Source organism: Mizuhopecten yessoensis, unplaced genomic scaffold (genome assembly GCF_002113885.1).
Source record: "Mizuhopecten yessoensis strain PY_sf001 unplaced genomic scaffold, ASM211388v2 scaffold4231, whole genome shotgun sequence".
Classification (NCBI taxonomy): Eukaryota; Metazoa; Mollusca; class Bivalvia; order Pectinida; family Pectinidae; genus Mizuhopecten; species Mizuhopecten yessoensis.
Window position 1 is genome coordinate 641,369 of NW_018405441.1, and position 25,429 is coordinate 666,797.

Consider the following 25,429-nt stretch of genomic DNA (forward strand, 5'->3'; position numbering starts at 1 on the left):
AACTTTACAAAGAGGTCAAGAGGGCCTGTTTCGGCCACTTTGAAATTTGAACAATAGTGGCAACACATTTTTCATAAGTGTGACCTCTGTATTTCGAATTATTTCACAGTTTCGGCAGTGTTTTCAGGATCCAGTGAAGAACACCTTCTTTTCGACAAGAGTTGATTCCTGGTTCTGTACGCCTTTTTTCAATATTGTTGAAACATGATCAACTGTTCGGGAAGAAAAGATTTTCAAATACTTCTTTTAACTTCTCTGTTTTATATCCAGCCAAAAGGGGAGTAACAGACTTTTTTTTTACACAGTTCTTAATTCATATAACAATGGAACCAACGATGCTACATAGGAAATATGGTTTTGATATGTACATGTATTGATGTCGCTTTAGTTGAAATGTTAACACTCTCATCGAAGTATGTTATTGTTGATATATTGAGTTATTTACATTATTAAACTAAATGACTATGTTACGATGTAATTCGTTGTATGCGAATCATGAACTTCACTTGGGCGTCAGGAGGAACTTCTCAAACTCGACAGAATCTGTCCCTTGTGCTGCAAAAGAAAATCATACATTTCTATGATGCATTTATAGTAAAAATCTCTCGACGTGAAATACAAAAATACAACTGATTAGACGTCCCTTGTTGGGGTAGTAATGCCATATAAACTACACAAGTTTTTATTTCTTGATCACAATTTCAAAGCCAAAATAACCGCTGTACTTGGTTGTGTTTGCGAAACCAAAAAAGAATCTTACAATTAATCATTTTCTTCCCATTGCATTTATTTACGTTTACTATGAAATAATTCTCCCGAGTAATAATCCTGTAATTCTCCCATATGTAGCAATTCCGGCGATTAGTGATTATTTGTTTCCTAAATTTCTAAATGTAAAAATACAAATAAATGCTATACATTATAACTAATGAACAGTGACCTGATTTGCTTGAATTCTGAAGCATCAGCAATGCTTTGTTCAGCCCTGGCGAATTCTTTTTAAGTTTGTGGTACTTCTGGAAGTGGACCACGGGTTGTTTTACTATAGTCCACATTCCGGAAGTGGGCACATTCTTTTCTTGATCTTGGTTGCCCTGACGTTGTCGTTGTCTGGCCTTAATAAATATAGTTATGTTTTAGAATTCTCTTAGAATTCTCAATGGTAGACACAATGTCAATTTAAAAAAAAATGGTTTTGTGCATTGCAATTTGTAATAATCATCATTATCATCATTTAGAGACACATGACAGGGTTTTTTTTTTTTTATTTTTCCGGTTTGACTTAATTGTTTTTTACAATGGCAGTTTCCTTTGCCGTTTACAGCATCTTGTGACGGTTTGTAGTCCCTATTGTCTGAAAGCTGTGACTAACGACTTGTAGCGCCATTTTATAGGGTCCTCTGTGCCCCAACCTTGCACCCTCCGGAGATGGTCAGCGACACAGGCCTTCATAAGGCCGCATTCTGGACATTCAGCTTCATTAGGTACATAAACAAAACATTGAATGTTTGAACTTTGCAGATATTATAGTCAATGTTATCATAATAAGCCTCAATAATAATCAGCAATAAAACTAGATAATATAATTACGTGTGAAATGCATGATTCTATAGACTTTTTTAATGAAAAAAATGAAAATTATATTTGTCTTTTGCAAATTATTCCCATAAAAATCAACGCTGTTGTTTATTACAGTTTCTCCATTGATTCCATTCCAGCAAGACACGTGTTTGTTGGTCATCTACATATTACTAGTATCAAAATTATTATGCGACGATGTCTGAGTATTTTCGGGAATGGTCCTTTAAGATTGAGAGTCCTTTGAACACGAAAAATGGTACACATTTTTGACTCTCCTTGTTAAACGCTTCGATTTTCCGGTCCGAATTAAAGGGACACTTTTTATCGCTTGAAATACGACCTTTTATCCAACGAAGATGGACGTGGTACAGTTGTTGTGTAGTTGTAAGTTACTACACAGGATGGTATTTCGTAAGATGTATGTGTAAGGCCGATATGAAGATAAGTATATTTTTCACTATACCTTTTTCAGCTTTCTTCCTGCTTCCATCTGAAATGAAATCATCATGATACTCCTTTTGTATCGAAATGTTGAGTAAGGGTATGGCTTGTCCTAGGTGAATTCAATCTTAATTCAGTCGTAATTAAATGTGAATGCGTATTTATCTATTTGTGCGTACACGTATGATTCATATCAAAATGAAGACAGGGAACAAACTGTAAATAATGAAACATGTTCACTACCTATATAGTCACCAAGATGTTTCTATTTGATTGAGAAACGTCGAAATATTGCCACTCTTACTGAATGTCGATGATTTATATGTTATCATTATATCATTGACGTGGATATATATCTAAGTAAGTAACTTTTGAGTAACGGCTTCTTCGTTTTGACTGGCCCTACAACTCATTGGAACAAGTAGTAACACGTTAGTTAGTGACTTGTTTGGAGGTTTATACTTATCCATCTGATATGTTGACATGTATAACATTACATAGAACATATAAAATGTTTTTATGTAAGCAGGTTCTTTGTATCGATTTTGAGTTCTAACAACAAACTTGAACAATACCATCTAAACATGATGTAGAGGAAATGCTCGTGATTGAAATAAACGAAATCATTTAAATCGTTACTATAGAAATAAATATCACACATATATATCCATATTGTATTTTTATCTAGCCGGAACCCTTCCTTTCCCTGTACATTTGGAAGTGTTTAATGTAAGTAATATCTTTGCTCACACTTTAAAATTGTTGTATCGGTTTTGAATTCTGAGCACAAACTTTATGTCATGAGATCCATAAGGAACAATACTCACTCTCCATGTCCTCGTCCTCCGCATCTTCTTTGGGATCATAATCGATATCGTATAAGAATAATCTTATTAATAATCTTTATTCAGCAATAGACACAAATGTCTTTGTGACATAAATACATTGCATATACAATGATATATGTAGTGGTACAATGCATTAAATTATATAAATATATAAAATAAAGTAAAAACAGTGACTTTCCATACTTAAATGTAGCTTTCACGACATCCTGATTAAATAAGTTATTGTTCCGTATCTCATTCGCTTTAAAAATGAAAGCAGTAATATGTTTCAATGTACTCTTGTTCATAGAGGATATTAATTCCAGAAACTTTGGTCTATTTGGGTGATGAAAATACCTTCTCTTGATATACATATGTCTTATGTTAGAATGTAAGGTACACTCCATAAGGAAATGATACTCGTCCTCTAGAACCCCACAACAACTACATGTACGATTCGCATAAGGAATAGGGTTCGGTCTGTGCCAACGGCCTACCTCAACACTCAAACGATGAGAAGAGACTCTAAATTTTGTTAAAGCTATACAAACCTTTTTATGTTGACAAGGTCGAGACATAGTTGATATTCGAAATTATTAGAAAGATTAACATAAAATCTTGCTCTAGTAGAGCCAGATAATTCCCTCTGCCAATTTTGAACAAAAATGTCTTTAATTCTAATTTTAAATAAATGCATAAAGGCTTCTATACTACCTACAGACTGCATGTACCAAACATATCCAAAGCCATTCGTAAAAAGAAGTTCTTTTACCGCACTAGCCCAATTTTGTTTGGAAAACTGTTCAGCGTCCTGATACAAGATGTTATATACTGATCTAACAAGATCGTTTGTTGAATCACATACTATTCTCAGCCAATAGTTATTATTCTGCAATATCTTGTTATTTTTAATGGAAAACGACATAGCTCACCATAAACAAAGTTATTTTGTGTTGTAGGCTTTACATATAATAATCTTTTACAAAACTTAAGGTAGTAATTATAATCGTCGTCTGAATTCGAAAATAATTACATTGAGATATTTTGGATTTGCCATTTTATATATTTCCATCCTCTTCCACTCCGGTTTTTCGAAATAAAATGACAATGATAAATAGACGAAAGGAATCCAGCTCACAGTAACTATGAGATGGGCGTTATTTATAATACAACATTTAAAAAAATGATTTTTCTGCCTTTATTTTCTATTCATTCCCTTGAAATATCCTAAAAGTAGATATTTCCTGATTATAAAAGATTTTGAATAAATGTTTCGTACCTAGGATGACATAAACAGAAAGTGTACTATAGACAAGAAACAAATTTCAAGTTAAAACTAATTAAAGTTAATGCAATTTCGACTGTTGTTTAGGTGGTTATACAGAAAAAGGTGATAAAACAGTTACTCTTTTTATCACTGATGGCTTAAACAAAGTTTTAGTGAATCACACCTTTTTCTCTTCTCCTTTCCCTTTTTCTCTTCCCTCTCCTCCATCTTTGTTTCTCTTTCTGTCATATTTCTGTAAATGAAATATGAAAAGTATTTATGGTGAAACACAAGCGACATTTAGATGGAGGTTCACAAATTATTATTGTGGTTATAGAGCCTTTGCAACTAGCCAATATCTTTCTCAACCCATGGGGAGCATACAGCCGGTGCTGCCATTTCGGCGCTCACAGCTAGCATTCTACAATTCTAGCACTGCCCAACCACGTACTCATTTACAGCTGAGTAGACTGGAACAACCGGAGTAAAGTATCTTGCTCAAGGATACAACACCTTGCCGTTCCGTGACTCGAACCCGCAACCCTTCGGTCACGAGCCCGGCGTCCTACCTCTCTATACTGCCATGCCTCCTTATTGTGCGTTGACGCTTTGGTATGCTTCTTTCTTGTATGCACTGTAAATGCCACATACTGTGCTTTCTTCCGAAGCATATTGTTCGCCTACATATTTTGGTGAGGGTTCATGATGCATTCCTTTTTTTGCGTCTTTTCGGTTTCTCTTTATTTTTATCTTTTTATCAAAATACATTTTAAAGACAATTTACTTTCTCATATGATTGTGCTATTAAAACACTTCTAAAGACAATCTATTGCTTGTGATATTTTTATGTTAAAAGGAACCTCGAGAGACAATTATATGTTGGCGGTAATTACCTTCATACGTTAAGATAGTTCTAGATCTGATGCATGCCGGTTCCGTCATCAGGAGTGCCCCTATCCTCTGTAGTTTTGGCGCTGTCCAATACATCCTTGTGAGGAACGCCGACCGATATGATCAACCCTCACCCCGGAATCGTCTAGTTTGATCCACATTTCCCCGCCGATGTCTGATTTTGTGATTCTCTGATGTTTCTTGCACCATCGGTACGGTCTCTCATCACTCTTATGCACACATCTCTAAAGCAGTGGTCTTTCTATTCGAACACGCATGACACTGTCTCTGTGATACCTACCGTTCTGCCAGCTTCTATTGCTCCAAACATCTGCTTTCCTGGATCTTCCGACGACTCCCATCCCTCTCATAACTCTCCACAGAGACTGTCATGTGAAGCCCCTGCCGACAGTCATCCATGGATTCTTGGCTACGCACTTCCTCTCGTATGCATCTTCCAATTTCTTGCTGTGGTTATGTTGCCTGCTTCCTCGGGTTCTCTCTTTGCCAGCTCCCCTGGATTAACAAAGAAGGCGAGTTTTTGGCACCGAGATCATCTTCATTTGTTTTCCCTGTGCTTTTCTTGTGTATCCATTAGAACAGAAAGTACACTGTCGTGACACAAGGTTATCGCCCATCGTTTACCGAACAAGACAGGATGTGCTCTACGTACGCTGTCCTCCGATACTGTTGTAATGTGGTTTCCCGCCGAGCCCCAATATGCAATTGTTTGATGGATTCGGTAGCCTATAAATACAGCGATTGGAAGCGTTGTTCCGCCATGGTCCGAATGTCATTCTATATCTCCCTCTGTCGGACCCCCCTCTGTCAAACTCCCTGTCAATTTAGTCGATGTCCCCGTATGCTCGTGCCTGCTGCTTATACCATCTTCCTACATTACGCAGACTTCCTTCTGCTTCATCCTTCTTCAACCTGAACTTATTCTGCTGTACCCCACACTGGTCTTAAAGATATTCGGGGAAAGCTTTGGAATACCGAATGAACTTTGACATGTGGGCTGCTACTAGAGGATCGGAAACAGCTTAATAGCTAACCGTTAAGCTATTTCTTATGAAAAGAAGGCTGGTGGTTTTTTTTATATTATGTTCATTAGTGATTTGTTTTGTTATCAGCACCATGGTTCCCGCCTTTAGAAAATGACCTTACTTTGATTTGACCTAAATTTCAGGACATGAGGCCTGCCACATTTATCGTTTCCAGATATAAGGGAGGTAACACATTGACTGAATGGGAGCTGATGAGTTAGAGTTTGCCCGTTTGTAAACTGTAAACTTACTATCTTACAGTGCTGTGTTCAAACTACTGACACAGAGGTTTGTTTTGGTTCTATTAACAGTTATGGTCATTTAAGGTCGTGCTGGTGGAGGAAACCAGAGTGCCCGGAGAAAAAACCCACCGACCTACGGTCAGTACCTAGCGACTGCCCCACGTAGGCTTCGAACCCAGAGGAAAATATAAAGATTAAATATTTGAACCGCTTCAGTGTTTTATTTGTATTGTCTTTATCACGATTTCCAGTGCACGACATGCACATGACCATTGCGGTATTAACGCTTCGGTTAGAGTGGATAACACCAGTTGGCAATCTTCGATACTCTAGGAATTACGCTCAGTTACGCTCTCTGCACCCCTGGAATATGTCATAGCAAAATTGAAGGTACGAAGATAGTAGGCAATTACCTGTCCTTTGGAGAGTACAGGGAAGCGACGCCCGACTTCAAAGCCAGACAATTTCACCATTACGCAACCGAGAGATTCTTTTGATGTACATAAAACATCCACAAGATGGCGAGTTCTGAGCCTTTAACTTCATATTCCAGGGATACAGAGAGCGTAATTGAGTACCTGGAGTATCGAGCATGACCAGCTAGGATAGGGCGATCTTGACCCTTTGCTGTGGGGACATCGACAAAAACAGGCAGATATTTGTTCACTGAAAGATCACTAAAGACTACCAAGGATCTCCATATAGATACCAGACCACCATTTTTAGGTTGAATTAGGAGCAGTCAAACGAGAGACGAGTCAGACTCTGATTGTTTACACGTATAGAGACACTAAAGTAGACCGAGACAACGTCCAATGCTTTTACTGACCACTTGCGGGCCATCTAGACCAACAACATGACTCTCCTACTGGACAACGGCTTAATAACAAAGGTTGCTAACAGAACTTCACAAAAGGCGGGATTTATCTTTCTATCCATGGTAGAGTATTCTGCTTAGAACAAGATTAAGGCATCTGTTGACAAGGACAGCTGGATTCAGAAAATGAGGAGGTCGTCATGTCCAGCTAGTGCCACTCCATAACACCACAGAACACAGAACGGTGTCTGGAATGGAAGAATAGCATATGCATTTCTACTCAAGTTTTCCGACTCTACGACCACTGCGAATGCAGCAGCCTTCGTAACAACACAGTCTAAACGTTCAAAGTAGAGTCTGAAAGACTTACACAACCAATTCATTAGCTATATGTTATTATTAAGCTTTTGAGCAAATGGCGTTAATATTTGAAGTTCAACGATTTAGTTTTGCGAGTCCTGAAGTAAAACAGGGATGCGTTATATACCAGATTCTTTTCCTGTTCAACATCGACCGGATCATGAAAATTGACAGCAGATAAACCAACAGGCATGCTTGCAAGACGGGACACTACCTACAAGCTTGCTGTCCTGTCCATTGCTGGCTCAAACATTCAAGAGGAAATGATGAGGTTGTTGAGACATGCCGGATAGACAAAGTTGAATAACAATACGACCAAAATCCAGACAAAGTGTTTAAACATGACTGGCTGCACCATTAGGTCGATGGCGAGCCTCTAGAATGTGTTAACATATCTTTTATATATTTTACATACATGAGTGGTTTCATAAGCATAGACATCAAGGTGAGACTTGACAAGGATCATTTCTTAATCTTTGTTCTAGGTTAAAGCACAACGTTATAGACAAATATTTTGCTCTACAAGAGAAATTTCAAGTTGGGTCCTTCAGTCCGCTTTTAAACTATTTCCGCAAAAGATGTCTTTGATTTTATATGTAGTAGAACTGGACTGGGACGATAGTAGGCGACCAGGTAGCTTAATTGGTAGAGAGTCCGTCTAGTGTTCGCAGGGTCCCGGATTCGAACCCTGGTTTTGCCTGCATGTTTCCTCTCCTGTTACATATAATTTCAATATAAATGTGAGAATGATTCAAAGTAGAATATTAGCTTAAACACACAAAACACTGACCTTTGCTTAGTACCATAAACACATACTAGTAAGGGTACTCTGTCAGTACCATCAAGATGTTACTAGTATGATAAAATAACAAAACATCACAGAAAAAAACACGAAGTTTATTTTTGAGAAATAAAAACTTGCTTCATTCCACAGCAAGCTGCCATAATCAGAAATTAAATTGTAACCCTCCAACCCTCATTTTCTTAATAGGTGAATCCATCCCAAAATCTCTCTAGAACAGGTCAATAGTCAGTAAATTATCACTACATGTACATGAAGGTAAAGTTAATCTTGAGCTGCTCTCTACAGGCAAAATATCATTACTCTAAAATAAAGGATTAATATGAAGTCAGTAAAAACAGTTAATCAACAGTTAGCTGCTGTGATTTGAATGTAATTTTTTAACAAGCTTGAAGCCTCATCATCCATCAAGCCAATGAACAAGTATTATTTAGCTAACTGTGGGCTTGAAAAATTGAAAGAAGAATCTAAACGTTGTAGTAACTTCTTTTGGAAAGATGTCTTAGAAGCATGGTACAATACTATTATCTCTAGCAATATATACAATACAAATATACGTGAAAGCCCTCTGTGGTTCAATAGTGAAATTAAAATTGACAGAAAATTTACATTCAAAAATTCATGGTTTAAAAAGGGAGTACAATTTGTATATAACATTATTAAACAGGATGGATCACTCTACCACTTTGAAGAATTTCAAGAAAAATATAACATAAATACTAATTTTTTGACATACCAAGGCCTAAAGAATGCTGTGCATCATTTTATAAGAAAAAATCATCACATTTTTACTTCAGAAAAAACAGTTATCTTTCCAAATATACCTATCAATCTTAAGTTAATACTTAAAAATAGTAAAGGAGCACAAGACATATATTTAATATTAATTAAAAATAATGTTAAACCTACTGCTCAAAGAAAATGGATATTAAATGAAAATATAGATGATGAAACATGGAAAAAAATATATGAATGTCCTTTTAAAACCACCACCAACTCCAAACTACAGTGGCTACAGTACAGAATAAACCACAGAATTCTCACTACAAACACATTTTTATTCAAAATTGGCAAATCACACAATAACCTTTGCACTTTCTGTAAAATTCACCCTGAAACAATAGTTCATATGCTATGGGATTGCGAAAAAATTGATAGGCTAATTGACGAGCTGAAAACAAATATTATAACTAAAAACCTTACACTAAGATTTGAAAAACAAGAATTCCTTTTTGGTAAACATACATATAACCATACAAAGTTTTATATAGAAAACATCATAATACTACTTATAAAACAATACATATATAAAACTAAATGCCTAAAAATTGACCTTAATCTGACTAGTCTCAAAAACCATATAAAATTTGAATTAAAAGCACAAAAGATCCTTGTGTATATAAACAGAATAAATTAATAAATAAGGATGAGTTAAACCATCAAATAGATAACTGGATGCAATTATAATATGACTATATATATATATATATGACATATTTGTTCTATACATATATACATCTATTGTACTTTATCATCTCCTCACTGTAATAATAATCATCAAATATTTCATACATTTTAATTCGCCAGGCTTAAGTTAAAATATAATGACATAGGAGTGCTCCCCATCCCCTGTAATGTTTTGTGTATTGTTGTTTTTTCTGTTTCAGTTTATTTGGTTTTTCTCTTGTGTGTTTGATGTCATAGGTTTATATATATTGTTTTTTGCATCAGTGTCTCAGTGTATGTCTTTATGTATGTACATGACATTGGCAATGTTTTGCTTAATATCTGCTTATGTGTTAATAATAATATCTTATATGATGATGATGATGATGTCTGATGATGATGATGATCTTTGTTTAATATGTATGAACAATCATGTACTTAGGAACAATGTCATAGATGTTTTGTCTTGTCTTGTAAAAAATGAAAAAATAATAAAATAAAAATAAAAAAAAGTATCATTAATCCAGGCCTCATGGTTCATCATCTGATGTTTAAAGATTTGAACACACTTTGGTTAAGGCTACAGTTGTGTGACCCCACAACGCACCAAAAACAGCATGCGCACATCGTGCATACACCATGCACACACCATCTGCACAACAGTGCAATTAAACAATCGTTCGCCCAATTGTGCATTTCTCTCTGCACAACTGTGCGATTTGGTACAATTGGTTGATCAATATTATGGAATGAAAAAAAAATTCAGAAGGCTCATATGCAATAACATACACTGTATATATTAATTTCTCATCAAAATGATTAAGATTATGTTCAATGTGTATTGCATGGTATTACAGTGACAGTTAGACTGTTAAGAATGGGTTGGCTCCCAGGTAACAGAACAGGTAAAGAACATTTTGATGAGTGACTGGAGCTTTACCTGGCCTGCATGTGCTTGATACAGAGATATAAGATACTGTATGACCGTAATGAAAACACAACTGGACTTTTTAGTATTTGTTAATTGCATTAGGTTTGGTCAATAGCTCCCCTTCACCTGGATTTTCACACCTCAACGACTCTGCCAAGGTTGAGGAAAACTACGATCTAGGTGAATGTACAAAGTGGCTAATTGTTTACCTGCACATTGGACCGTGTCCATATTTGTTGTAATTTAACATGTGTCAATTTGGATCGTTTAAAAAACACCGAAAAACACCAATTCTAAATTTTAAAAAATATAGATAGAAAGATAAGCTTACAGATGTAGCTAGAAAATAGAAATATACTTAAAAATAAATGTTATATGTTTAAACACAAAACCGTATATACTGTTAAGTCATTCCTCAATTTACACCAACCACGATTGTTATCGCACAACGTTCGTCCATCGTGCACACACGTGTGCAAGCAATAATTGTTCAGATTTTTATCATGCACACACCGTACCCACACTGCACATCGGGTAACGTTGTGCGAATCCCACAACTGTAATTTATGTAACAAAATTTCATAACATCTCGTTGCCAGCAAGCTAGAGACTAAATACCATTATTCTATAGGCCTCCTGGTTCAGCAGAAGTGAACACATTTAACCTTGTGACTTTGGTTATGTGTCAAAGTTACCTTTTTGAACAAAGTTCAAAGTTGAATTACATCAGCATCCAACCTGCCAAATGTCATGATCGTAGGCCTTATATTTCTAAAAAGGAAGTTTTTTAAGAACACATTTGATGAGGGATTCAATACACGACATAAGCTGTCATTCCTAACCTTATGTCTGTAGTTGTACGATTACAAAGTAAAGCTGATATCACACCTAAATTACTTTTGACTTTGTACAAGTAAAGAGGTAGATATTGCAACATCCCAAAGTTAACAAATGCAAATATTCCAAAGTTGGAATATAAATCAAATTATCCAGTGATATGACACAATTGATTTTAATCAATAACAGAATACCTGTTATAAATGCTTTATTACTTCCTGCTTGGTATTCAGTTCATTAACCTTATATAAAAAGATTTTAAATAAAAGCAAGCCCCTTGTGACAATTTCATCAGCCATCAAAACTATCACATAGACTTTGTACCTACAATCAGTTAAAACTATTACATTTACTTTGTATTTACACTCATTTAAAACTTACATGAACATACACTCAATTAAAGACATGTACTTATGATCATTACTTCAAATATGGCATACATGTTAATTACTTCATTAAAAGAAAATTTTAAAAACACTATGAAAGTCTATCAAGTAATGATGATAATTATATAAGACGGTAATAAGGTGACCTTGACATTGATATGTAGGTCGTGGACTGCTCACTGATGGTAAGTTCAGTATAGTTCAGTATAATCAAGGTCTGTGATAAACTTTTAGTTCAGTATAATCAGGGTCTGTGATAGACTTTTAGTTCAGTATAATCAGGGTCTGTCATATCCTTTTAGTTCAGTATAATCAGGGTCTGGAATAGATTTTTAGTTTAGTATAATCAGGGTCTGTGATAAACTTTAAGTTCAGTATAATCAGGGTCTGTGATAGACTTTTAGTTCAGTATAATCAGGGTCTGTGATAGACTTTTAGTTCAGTATAATCAGGGTCTGTAATAGACTTTTAGTTCAGTATAATCAGGGTCTGTGATAGACTTTTAGTTCAGTATAATCAGGGTCTGTGATAGACTTTTAGTTAGTATAATCAGGGTCTGGCATAGATTTTTAGTTCAGTATAATCAGGGTCTGTGATAGACTTTTATTTCAGTATAATCAGGGTCTGTGATAAACTTTTAGTTCCGTATAATCAGGGTCTGTGATAGACTTTGAGTTCAGTATAATCAGGGTCTGTGATAGAGTTTTAGTTCAGTATAATCAGGGTCTGTTATAGACTTTTAGTTTAGTATAATCAGGGTCTGTGATGGATTTTTAGTTCAGTATAATCAGGGTCTGGCATAGATTTTTAGTTAAGTATAATCAGGGTCTGTGATAGCCTTTTAGTTAGTATAATCAGGGTCTGGCATAGATTTTTAGTTCAGTATAATCAGGGTATGTGATAGACATTTAGTTTAGTATCATCAGGGTCTGTGATAGACTTTTAGTTTAGTGTAATCAGGGTCTGTGATAGATTTTTAGTTCAGTATAATCAGGGGCTGTGATAGAGTTTCCTGTCATTTTTCAATGTAACACATAGTGTATAATCAGGGTCTGTGATAGACTTTGAGTTCAGTATAATCAGGGTCTGTGATAACCGTTTAGTTTAGTATAATCAGGGTATGTGATAGACTTTTAGTTTAGTATAATCAAGGTCTGTGATAGATTTTTATTTCAGTACAATCAGGGTCTGTGATAGACTTTTAGTTCAGTCTAATCAGGGTCTGTGATAGACTTTTAGTTGAGTATAATCAGAGTATGTGATAGACTTTTAGTTCAGTATAATCAGGGACTGGCATAGATTTTTAGTTCAGTATAATCAGGGTATGTGATAGGCTTTTAGTTCAGTATAATCAGGGTCTGGCATAGATTTTTAGTTAAGTATAATCAGGGTCTGTGATAGACTTTGAGTTCAGTATAATCAGGGTCTGTGATAAACTTTTAGTTCCGTATAATCAGGGTCTGTGATAGACTTTGAGTTCAGTATAATCAGGGTCTGTGATAAACTTTTAGTTCCGTATAATCAGGGTCTGTGATAGACTTTGAGTTCAGTATAATCAGGGTCTGTGATAGATTTTCATTTCAGTATAATCAGGGTCTGTGATAAACTTTTAGTTCAGTATAATCAGGGTATGTGATAGGCTTTTAGTTCAGTATAATCAGGGTCTGTCATAGACTTTTAGTTCAGTATAATCAGGGTCTGTTATAGACTTTTAGTTCAGTATAATCAGGGACTGGCATAGATTTTTAGTTCAGTATAATCAGGGTATGTGATAGGCTTTTAGTTCAGTATAATCAGGGTCTGTTATAGACTTTTAGTTCAGTATAATCAGGGACTGTGATAGACTTTTAGTTCAGTATAATCAGGGTATGTGATAGACATTTAGTTTAGTATAATCAGGGTCTGTGATAAATTTTTAGTTCAGTATAATCAGGGTCTGTTATAGACTTTTAGTTTAGTATAATCAGGGTCTGTGATAAATTTTTAGTTCAGTATAATCAGGGTCTGTTATAGACTTTTAGTTTAGTATAATCAGGGTCTGTGATGGATTTTTATTTCAGTATAATCAGGGTCCGTGATAGACTTTTAGTTTAGTATAATCAAGGTCTGTGATAGATTTTTATTTCAGTATTATCAGGGTCTGTGATAGACTTTTAGTTGAGTATAATCAGAGTATGTGATAGACTTTTAGTTCAGTATTATCAGGGTCTGTGATAGACTTTTAGTTTAGTGTAATCAGGGTCTGTGATAGATTTTTAGTTCAGTATAATCAGGGTCTGTGATAGAGTTTCCTGTCATTTTTCAATGTAACACATAGTACGATTTTACAGTCCATGTATCCCTAGTAACCAAGTTTTTATAACATTTTATACAAAAAAAATGTAGTTACTTATAACTCTACCTTTGACATTATATCCACTAGGTTTTTATACACAAAGTACTTAATATTTAATATAATGCTTTTTAGCTATGGACATCAACATTGCACAAATACACAACCTAAACTAATCAGCGTTATCCAGTTTTACCGGTAAGGGACTAATTTCATTCGAAGGAAAGACAACCTTTACATTAACAAAATGTAAACAATTTAAAAAAAATAAAAAATTAGCATAGTATGTGCCCCAATGTTATAGTTGCACATGTTAAAAACCTCCTACTCTTATATGTCTTACACTAAAGGATTAGAAGATTCTGATACCAATCTTTCTCCGCTGTCATGTAAACTGTCACGGAAAGTAAACCAGCAGTTGGACTCTTCACAGCTGTGTCAATCCTCCCCGAGAGTGAAGCAGTACGATGTTACGGAGATGTGTCAATCCTCCCCTAGAGTGAAGCAGTACGATGTAACGGAGCTGTGTCAATCCTCCCTGAGAGTGAAGCAGTACGATGTTACGGAGCTGTGTCAATCCTCCCCGAGAGTGAAGCAGTACGATGTTACGGAGATGTGTCAATCCTCCCCTAGAGTGAAGCAGTACGATGTAACGGAGCTGTGTCAATCCTCCCTGAGAGTGAAGCAGTACGATGTTACGGAGCTGTGTCAATCCTCCCCGAGAGTGAAGCAGTACGATGTTACGGAGATGTGTCAATCCTCCCCTAGAGTGAAGCAGTACGATGTAACGGAGCTGTGTCAATCCTCCCTGAGAGTGAAGCAGTACGATGTTACGGAGCTGTGTCAATCCTCCCCGAGAGTGAAGCAGTACGATGTTACGGAGATGTGTCAATCCTCCCCTAGAGTGAAGCAGTACGATGTAACGGAGCTGTGTCAATCCTCCCTGAGAGTGAAGCAGTACGATGTTACGGAGCTGTGTCAATCCTCCCCGAGAGTGAAGCAGTACGATGTTACGGAGATGTGTCAATCCTCCCCTAGAGTGAAGCAGTACGATGTAACGGAGCTGTGTCAATCCTCCCTGAGAGTGAAGCAGTACGATGTTACGGAGCTGTGTCAATCCTCCCCGAGAGTGAAGCAGTACGATGTTACGGAGCTTTGTCAATCCTCCCCGAGATGGAAGCAGTACGATGTTACGGAGCTGTGTCAATCATCCCCGAGATGGAAGCAGTACGACGTTACGGAGCTGTGTCAATCCTCCCCGAGATGGAAGCAGTACGACGTTACGGAACATAGTCAAGGTCAAAGTGACCTCATTGTACTACTTTACGCAACACATTATCGCATTACAATTTTTACTTTCAAACAAAATATAATGAATGCATATATTTCAGATAACACAAGTTTCAGGAAAAAATGTTTTAGACGTCTTTAAGCCTGTATCAATAAAATATCTGCAGTTTACAGTAAAATAACTTTTTAGCAAAATTCTAATAACTTAACTTTCTCATGTTACAAAGACATGATAAAGGATTTTGTTGTTGTTTCATCTTCATTTTAATTAAGAATCCTATTAGTTTATATTTTGATACAAGTTCTGTATGATCCTCTTCACCGATCCCAAAATATTTGACAAAAATAGAAATTTAAAATAAGTTGTGACATAACATTCTTAAACAATAGTACCGCGGGGCGGAACATTAAACGCCTGTTGAATGCCATATAGTGTTATATACTTCCTTACATTGAAATAAGATCTGCATTATTCTAAGAGAGGTTAGCTGACATGCTATAAAAAATGTAGGAGGAAATCTCCGGACAAATACTGAAATAAATAAAGGGCAATAACCTTTGCAAAAATTGTTAAATCAAAATTCTTTTCAAGGAAACACAACAACATATCATGATTATTTAGCCCACTAAGTTTCAAAGAAATCCGTCAAAAAATGTTGGAGGAGATTTCCGGACAAAAAATCAAATACTGAAATGAACAAAGGGCAATAACTTTTGGAAAAATTGTTGAATCAAAATTCTGTTAAGGGAGACACAACTTCATATCATGATCATAATGTATACCAAGTTTCAAAGAGATCAGTCGAAAAATGTAGGAGGAGATTGCCGGACAAACAAAAGTTTATGCCGGACAAGCGGACGGACAACCCCATACCATAATACTTACGTCAAATTTGACGGGCGTATAAAAAGCGTATGTATGCTCTATAATTAAATTTAGCTCCCGATTAATCCAGCCTTGATCTAACTATCGAGGTTAAAGACAGTGCTGATACCACAACCTCTGGAACCCTGTTCCACAATTTAATGACACATACAGGGAAGATTTTTTCCCCCTTATTTTTGGATGCTGGTAAAAATACAAACATGGAAAATATCAGTAGACAACATAAATATAAACATTGTGGTAGCACTCACTAAAAAAGGCCTCACAGAGGCATGGTACATTTATAAATACATAAATAGTGTAACTAGAATTCTGACAGGTCAGTAAGGCCCCGTCTTGTGGCAATATATACCCCATAATCATCAAGAAGCAATCTGCCCATATAGCTGAGCTTGACGTTTGACATTTGGACTTCAAAAAGCATCGCAAGGAAGCAAAATATATAATTACATGTACTATGATGTGAGTCTTGTTTCCTTCCACCTCTATATTTGCTGGGCTAACAGAAATGTAAATACCGGTGCAATACTCATTTGTTAGCTTTGATTTGCTTTATTTCACCTTATAAACCTCCTCCATCAAGAGCCAGGGTCAAAGTCAGAGACCCACTTTGACCTTTAGACCCAAATGACCTTGACCATTAACCCAGTTACCCTGATCTTTGGTCAGTTGACATATTCTTTAATTCAGACCAACTTTACTTCTTAATATCATAACAAAATGTTCATCAGTGAAAAATACAAAACTTGACCTTGACCCTTTGGACTCCGTGATCTGGACCTAAGGTCAGTTGACTCTGTGTTAAGTTCTGAACAACATTACTTCATAATGTCATAACAAAATGTTCATCAGGGAAAAGGTACACAATGTAACCTTCACCTTTGACCCAGTGACCTTGACCTTTGGTCAATTGACTCCTTGCTGAATTCTGAGCAATATTGCTTCAAAGTGTCATAGTGAAATGTTCACCAGTGAAAAGATACAAAATTTAACCTTGACATTTGACCCAATGACCTTGACCTTTTATCAGTCGACTCCTTGTGTAATTATGATCAACTTTGATTCATCATGTCATAACAAAATGTTCATCAGTGAAAAGATGCAAAATTTGACCTTGACCTTTGAATCTAATGACCTTGACCTTTGACCTCGACTTTTTACCTCAGTGTGTCTTTTTGTTTAATTCCGAACAACTTTGCTTCATAATGTCATAGTGAAATGTTCACCAGTGAAAAGCTACAAAATTTGACCTTGACCCCCTGACCCGATGACCTTGACCTTAGATCAGTTGACTCCTTGGTTAATTCTGATCAACTTTGCTTCATAATGTCATAACAAAATGTTCATTAGTGAAAAGATGTAAAATTTGACCTTGACCTTTGAACCCGATGACATTGACCTTTGACCATGACTTTTTACCTCAATGTGTATTTTTGTGAACTGAACATCTTGACCAAGTTTCATGTACATCAGTCAATAAATACTAAAGTTATCAGCCAGGAACAAAATTTGTGGACGGACGGACAGACAGACAGACAGACAGAGTGATTACTATGGGGCATCCGTATCTCCGATACGGGGCCCTGATTATACATTCAGGAGATAAATATGTTCACTTTAAGGTGGAACAGTTAAAGAATGGCATGAACAGGATTAACCAACAGAGAACGAAGTATCCCGACCCTCTGTGTTACTACACACAACAAGGATAGATCAGACAAGGTGAGGGCAAGGCGATGGTTGTGTGGAGGTTCTACACACAACAAGGATAGATCAGACAAGGTGAGGGCCAGGCGATGGTTGTGTGGCGGTTCTACACACAACAAGGATAGATCTGACAAGGTGAGGGCCAGGCGATGGTTGTGTGGAGGTTATACACACAACAAGGATAGATCAGACAAGGTGAGGGCCAGGCGATGGTTGTGTGGAGGTTCTATGCACAGTTTCTTCAATTGATCAACCACTCTGGGGAATCCCTACTCCCTTCACAGAAAAAACTAAATCCAATCCTACGGAAGATATTGACAATGTCTCTTAACCATTTCACCCCTAGGTAACTTTAGTAGACTCTACCATACATTTATCTTGGTTAGTCCATTTTGGTCTACAATGGTGAAAGGGTTAATTTTATGCATGAAGTTGTTTTGCTCATGTCAATTCAGAGAATCGACTCAATCATTAAGTTGAGAAGGAGAAAGAGAATCCCGTCTAACAATCATCTCTGACTGTTACCTACATTTGTACAGACTACAAATACATTGTGCCTTCACCCTTTCACTCCTATGTTACTTTAGTAAGACTACCATGCATTGATCTGGATGAGTCCATTACGGTCTACAGTGGTGAAAGGGTTTAACATCTCATCATAGACTGAGAATCCCAGTAATGGTTATCAATGGAACTGCAGGTATCTAAAGCATCTTCAATAAAAAATAGTAAAGTCAAAGAATTTCGTTTTGCGGGAGGGACCAACAAGTACAAGGACTGCAATACAGTGGTCTGTACAGTTCTCTTAGTCAAAAGACAGGATGATCCATGTGTTATCCTCCATCAAAACATCAGGGCCCATATTCATGATCAAGCATGTATTTTGTGCTTGAGCCTAGTTTCTTGTTCAGGTTGTAAATTAATAAAACAAATCTTATTTTGTCAATGTTTTGGAAGCAAATAGAAGAATCTTAAGGCAGAATACTGTTTTTAATGTTTACATTTGACTTTTTGATCATTTTACATGATTTAAGTGAATTGCAAGAAAGTTGTGCTTGAGCATGAGATAGGTTTCATGAATACAAACCCTGGGCTTGAAATAAGATATATAGGCAGTACGTAGCAGATTACACAAAAGCTACCAATAATGAATGGTAAGTGTGGATGACATAAACACTAACAAATGAATGGTACATGTATGTAGCCGATCTGAAATGATTAGAAAGCTGGCTGTAGTGAGCCACTGGTAGTTGGCAGAGAGTCGGTGGAGCATTTGGAGAGTCCGAGGTTGGGAATCATAATATGGCTGGCTGCTAGTTCCTCTGTTGTAACCAGCACATAATATCTGTGTTTGAGTCCATGAAATCATATCTGTACATTATGTGACTGTGCTGGCAGAAATTGACACACTTCTTCATAGCTCGGGGGAGCTATGTCTTTGCCTGGATAAGGTGGAGGAAGGTCAAGGTCGGTCGACATCTGGTCGGTGTCATTAAGGGGTGGTGCTGTAGGAAGTACCGGCGTCAATTCTTCCAATTGTGTTAAACCTATCCAAGAGAGAAGAACAGTGACAGATAAAACCCAGTTATTCAGAAGAGCTAATGGTCGATCCTTACATTACGTCTACACAACGTCATCATTACAATCGTAACTGATTCAGGCCTGATCAAGCAAAGCTATTCACACATTGGAATATGCTAGTTATCAATGGATACACCCTAACTGAAGGAGAAAATATCTAGTTCTTACCATATGGTGTGTTGTTATCAGTTGTATTGGGGGGACGTCTTTGCTGTGACATTTGACCTATGTTCTGATTGGTTGATGGTGTAGCTCTTAATTTTCTGCGTCGAATCACACACACAATAACGATGATAGTAATAACTGTCACAAAGGCGATACAGAGACCAGCTGATAGCATGGCCGACTCCAACACACCCGTATACAGGTCCACTGTCCCTAGAAAACAAACACATGTACAAGTCTAGCATGGCCGACTCCAACACACCCGTATACTGGTCCATTGTCTCAGGCCCTAGAAAACAAACACATGTACAAGTCTAGCATGGCCGACTCCAACACACCCGTATACAGGTCCACTGTCCCTAGAAAACAAAAACATGTACAAGTCTAGCATGGCCGACTGCACCACATCCATATACTGGTCCACTGTCTCAGGACCTAGAAAACAAGCACATGTACAAGACTAGCATGGCCGACTCCACCACACCCGTATACTGGCCCACTGTCTCAGGCCCTAGAAAACATGTACAAGTCTAGCATGGAACATCACTAATCACATATGATTTACTAAATCCTTTTTTTCGAGGCATCCCTGTCGCATGAAAAGTTATTTTGGATAGGAGCGTTTCATATGACATCCCTGTCTGAGGTGTAAACCTGTGTGGTTTGTCCTAAGTAATTGTGTAGTGGCCTTCAACAACCTGTGTGGTACGACCTATATATACCTGTGTGGTATGACCTATATATGTCTGTGTAATGTGACCTACATATACCTGTGTGGTGTGACCTACATATACCTGTGTGGTAAGACCTATATAAACCTGTGTAGTGTGACCTACATATACCTGTGTAGTGTGACCTATATAAACCTGTGTGGTGCGACCTATATATACCTGTGTGGTGTGACCTACATATACCTGTGTGGTAAGACCTATATAAACCTGTGTAGTGTGACCTACATATACCTGTGTAGTGTGACCTATATAAACCTGTGTGGTGCGACCTATATATACCTGTGTGGTGTGACCTACATATACCTGTGTGGTGTGACCTACATATACCTGTGTCATGTGACCTATATATACCTGTGTAGTGTGACCTACATATACCTGTGTAGTGTGACCTATATATACCTGTGTAATGTGACCTACATATACCTGTGTGGTGTGACCTACATATACCTGTGTGGTAAGACCTATATATACCTGTGTAGTGTGACCTACATATACCTGTGTAGTGTGACCTATATAAACCTGTGTGGTGCGACCTATATATACCTGTGTGGTGTGACCTACATATACCTGTGTGGTAAGACCTATATAAACCTGTGTAGTGTGACCTACATATACCTGTGTAGTGTGACCTATATAAACCTGTGTGGTGCGACCTATATATACCTGTGTGGTGTGACCTACATATACCTGTGTCATGTGACCTATATATACCTGTGTAGTGTGACCTACATATACCTGTGTAGTGTGACCTATATAAACCTGTGTGGTGCGACCTATATATACCTGTGTGGTGTGACCTACATATACCTGTGTCATGTGACCTATATATACCTGTGTAGTGTGACCTACATATACCTGTGTAGTGTGACCTATATATACCTGTGTAATGTGACCTACATATACCTGTGTGGTAAGACCTATATAAACCTGTGTAGTGTGACCTACTGTACAAGTCTAGCATGGCCGACTCCAACGCACCCGTATACTGGTCCACTGTCTCCGGCCCTAGAAAACAAGCACATGTACAACTCTAGCATGGCCGACTCCAACACACCCGTGTACTGGTCCACTGTGTCAGGCCCTAGAAAACAAGCACATGTGCAAGTCTAGCAGGGCCTACCCCAACACACCCGTATACTGGTCCACTGCCTCAGGCCCTAGAAAACATGTACAAGTCTAGCATGGAACATCACTAATAACATATGATTTACTAAATCCTTTTTTTCGAGGCATCCCTGTCGCATGAAAAGTTATTTTGGATAGGAGTGTTTCATATGACCTCCCTGTCTGAGGTGTAAACCTGTGTGGTTTGTCCTAAGTAATTGTGTAGTGGCCTTCAACAACCTGTGTGGTACGACCTATATATACCTGTGTGGTATGACCTATATATGTCTGTGTAATGTGACCTACATATACCTGTGTGTAGTTGCCTTTAAAAACTTGTGTGGTGTGACCTTAACTGTCTCAGGCCCTAGAAAACAAGCTCATGTACAAGTCTAGCATGGCCGACACCAACACACCCGTATACTGGTCCACTGCCTCAGGCCCTAGAAAACATGTACAAGCCTAGCATGGACCATCACTAATCACATATGATTTACTAAATCCTTTTTTTCGAGGTATCCCTGTCGCATGAAAAGTTATTTTGGATAGGAGTGTTTCATATGACCTCCCTGTCTGAGGTGTAAACCTGTGTGGTTTGTCCTAAGTAATTGTGTAGTGGCCTTCAAAAACCTGTGTGGTACGACCTATATATACCTACCCGTATACTGGTCCACTGTCCCTAGAAAACAAGCACATGTACAACTCTAGCATGGCCGACTCCAACACACCCGTATACTTGTCCACTGTCTCAGGCCCTAGAAAAGAAGCACATGTACAAGTCTAGCATGGCCTACTGGACCACACCCGTATACTGGTCCACTGTCGCAGGCCCTAGAAAACAAGCACATGTGCAAGTCTAGCAGGGCCTACCCCAACACACCCGTATACTGGTCCACTGTATCAAGCCCTAGAAAACAAGCACATGAACAAGTCTAGCATGGCCGACTCCAACACACACGTATACTGGTCCACTGTCTCAGGCCCTAGAAAAGAAGCACATGTACAAGTCTAGCATGGCCCACTCTAACACACCCGTATACTGGTCCACTGTATCAAGCCCTAGAAAACAAGCACATGAACAAGTCTAGCATGGCCGACTCCAACACCCCCGTATACTGGTCCACTGTCTCAGGCCCTAGAAAACATGTACAAGTCTAGCATGGAACATCACTAATCACATATGATTTACTAAATCCTTTTTTTCGAGGTATCCCTGTCGCATGAAAAGTTATTTTGGATAGGAGTGTTTCATATGACATCCCTGTCTGAGGTGTAAACCTGTGTGGTTTGTCCTAAGTAATTGTGTAGTGGCCTTCAAAAACCTGTGTGGTACGACCTATATATACCTGTGTGGTATGACCTATATATGTCTGTGTAATGTGACCTACATATACCTGTGTGTAGTGGCCTTTAAAAACTTGTGTGGTGTGACCTTAATATACCTGTGTGGTGTGACCTATATATACCTGTGTGGTGTGACCTACATATACCTGTGTGGTAAGACCTATATAAACCTGTGTAGTGTGACCTACATATACCTGTGTAGTGTGACCTATATAAACCTGTGTGGTGCGACCTATATATACCTGTGTGGTGTGACCTACATATACCTGTTTAGTGTGACCTATATATACCTGTGTAGTGTGACCTATATATACCTGTGTGGTGTGAACTACATATACATGTGTGATGCGACCTACATATATCTGTGTGGTGTGACCTATATATACATGTGTGGTGCGACCTACATATACCTGTGTGGTGCCACCTACATATACCTGTGTAATGTGATCTACATATAACTGTGTGGTGCGACCTACATATTCCTGTGTGGTGTGACCTACATATATCTGTGTGGTGTGACCTACATATACCTGTGTGGTGCGACCTACATATTCCTATGTGGTGTGACCTACATATACCTGTGTCATGTGACCTACATATACCTGTGTTATGTGACCTACATATAAATGTGTGTGGTGCGACCTACATATTCCTGTGTGGTGTGACCTACATATACCTGTGTGGTGCGACCTACATATTCCTGTGTGGTGTGACCTACATATACCTGTGTGGTGTGACCTACATATACCTGTTTGGTGTGAGCTACATATATACAGCAACTCGAAGTATAGCTCCCGCAAGGGGGCACCTATATCAAGCTACAGAACAAAGAAAAGAGCAACACCCCCAGAGCCTCCCGAGAGGGGGGGAGGATGAGAGGCTCACTCGGACAGATCAAACGGAAACGACCAGGACACGGACAAACACAACGATGATCCAAACAACGTTAAGTGGAGAGCCAGTCGAAGCACGATGCCATTGTGGAAAGATATGCAAGAACAGCAGAGGGCTGAAAATCCATCAGGCAAGGACCAAATGTGGCCATAGGGAGATACTAACGCAGCGCACAGATATCAGCAATGAATCTGGTGAGACGCAGGAGGAACTCAGTCAGGAGTCAAACCATAGTACAGAGAGCCTCCAAGCTTCGGTGTCGCCAGATGGCAGCATTGGTAACTTGAATGAAGCGAGCGCCCATGGTGTTCAAGCAGTGAGGGACAGGAGATTAGACAAAGTGCAGTGGCCCAAGACAAATGACGAGGCAGCTTGGCGAAATCTTGATCAGGACCTGGAGGCTATTTTGGAGACCACTCTACAGGGGAATGTGGAGAGGAAAGTAGAAGCACTGACGTCAATTGTGTACAGTGTATGCAAAGAGCGATTCGGAGTGGAAACATCCAGAACACAACCCAGAGCAAAGACAACAAAGGAGAACAGGAGGGAACGTAAGATCAAACAACTACGAAAGGAGCTGAGGGAATTAGGAAAGAGGTTTAAAACAGCACCAGAGAGTGAAAAAGTTGGGATACAGCAGATAAGAGACGACCTTAGGGAGACACTTCGCCGCCTAAGGAATGCAGAAAGACTAAGGAAGGGAAGGAAGGAGAGAGCGAAGAGAAGAGCAGATTTTGTTAAAGATCCATTCCAGTTCTCAAAAACTTTGCTAGGAGCAGAGAGATCAGGCCATCTGGAAAGCTCGAAGGAGGAAGTGGAAGCTCATCTCAAAGGTGTCCATTCAGACAACAGGAGAGCAGAACCTTTAGGATATTGTCCAAGAATCTTAGAGGTAGAGGCCCCAAGTGCACCATTGGATACCAAACTTCCTACCTGGAAAGAGATTCAAGATGTGGTGAAAAAGGCAAGATCAGGATCAGCCCCAGGACCAAGTGGGATAACGTACAGGGTTTACAAGAAATGTCCAAGACTGCTAAGAAGACTGTGGCAGCTAATCTGTAAAGTATGGAAGAAAGGGACCATACCGGCGTGCTGGAAGAAAGCAGAGGGAATCTTTGCTCCTAAAGAGAAAGACTCCAAGACAGTTGAACAATTTAGGACCATATCGCTGCTGAGTGTCGAAGGAAAGATCTTCTTCTCGATACTTGCCAAGCGCATGACAGCCTACATGGTGGAAAACAGTTACGTCGACACCTCAAGTCAGAAGGGAGGAATCCCTGGGTTTTCAGGATGCGTAGAACATACAAGCGTCATCAGCCAACTGATCAGAGAAGCCAAGCAGAAAAAAGGTAACCTGACAGTGGTATGGTTAGATCTTGCAAACGCCTATGGATCTGTACCACACAAACTGATTGAGGCAGCCCTGGACCATTATCATATTCCGGAGCACATCCGGAAAATGATAATGAGCTACTTCGGAGGGATACAGTTGCGGTTTACAGTTGGGGAAAGCACTACAGC

At 38.3% G+C, this 25,429-nt stretch overlaps 2 protein-coding genes across 3 annotated transcripts in view; both read left to right on the forward strand.

Annotated features, from left to right (window-relative positions):
• The first annotated feature begins 14,128 nt into the window (after positions 1 to 14,128).
• LOC110448744 lies at positions 14,129 to 15,959 on the forward strand. Of its 2 annotated transcripts, none has more exons than XM_021495165.1 (2): positions 14,129 to 14,684; positions 14,730 to 15,959. In XM_021495165.1, exons 1-2 carry the CDS (start codon positions 14,517 to 14,519, stop codon positions 15,636 to 15,638), a joined length of 1,077 nt encoding a protein of 358 aa, XP_021350840.1. In that variant the 5' UTR covers positions 14,129 to 14,516; the 3' UTR covers positions 15,639 to 15,959. The 2 variants fall into 2 exon arrangements, with proteins under 2 accessions (XP_021350840.1, XP_021350841.1); XM_021495166.1 differs by having other exon boundaries at positions 14,820 to 15,959.
• Positions 15,960 to 23,945: 7,986 nt separating this feature from the next.
• The window catches only part of LOC110448747, a 3,002-nt gene continuing 1,518 nt past the window's right edge, over positions 23,946 to 25,429 (forward strand). Inside the window, exon 1 of the mRNA XM_021495170.1 lies at positions 23,946 to 25,257. Coding sequence (XP_021350845.1) covers positions 23,946 to 25,257 — 1,312 coding nt within the window. The remainder of the gene's footprint in view (positions 25,258 to 25,429) is intronic.

Coding starts and splice junctions, on each gene's coding strand:
- LOC110448744 (XM_021495165.1), top strand. CDS start 14,517: ATGTTAAAAACCTCCTACTCTTATATGTCTTACACTAAAGGATTAGAA. Junction 14,685..14,729: donor AGCAGTACGATGTTACGGAG/ATGTGTCAATCC, acceptor GATGTAACGGAG/CTGTGTCAATCCTCCCTGAG.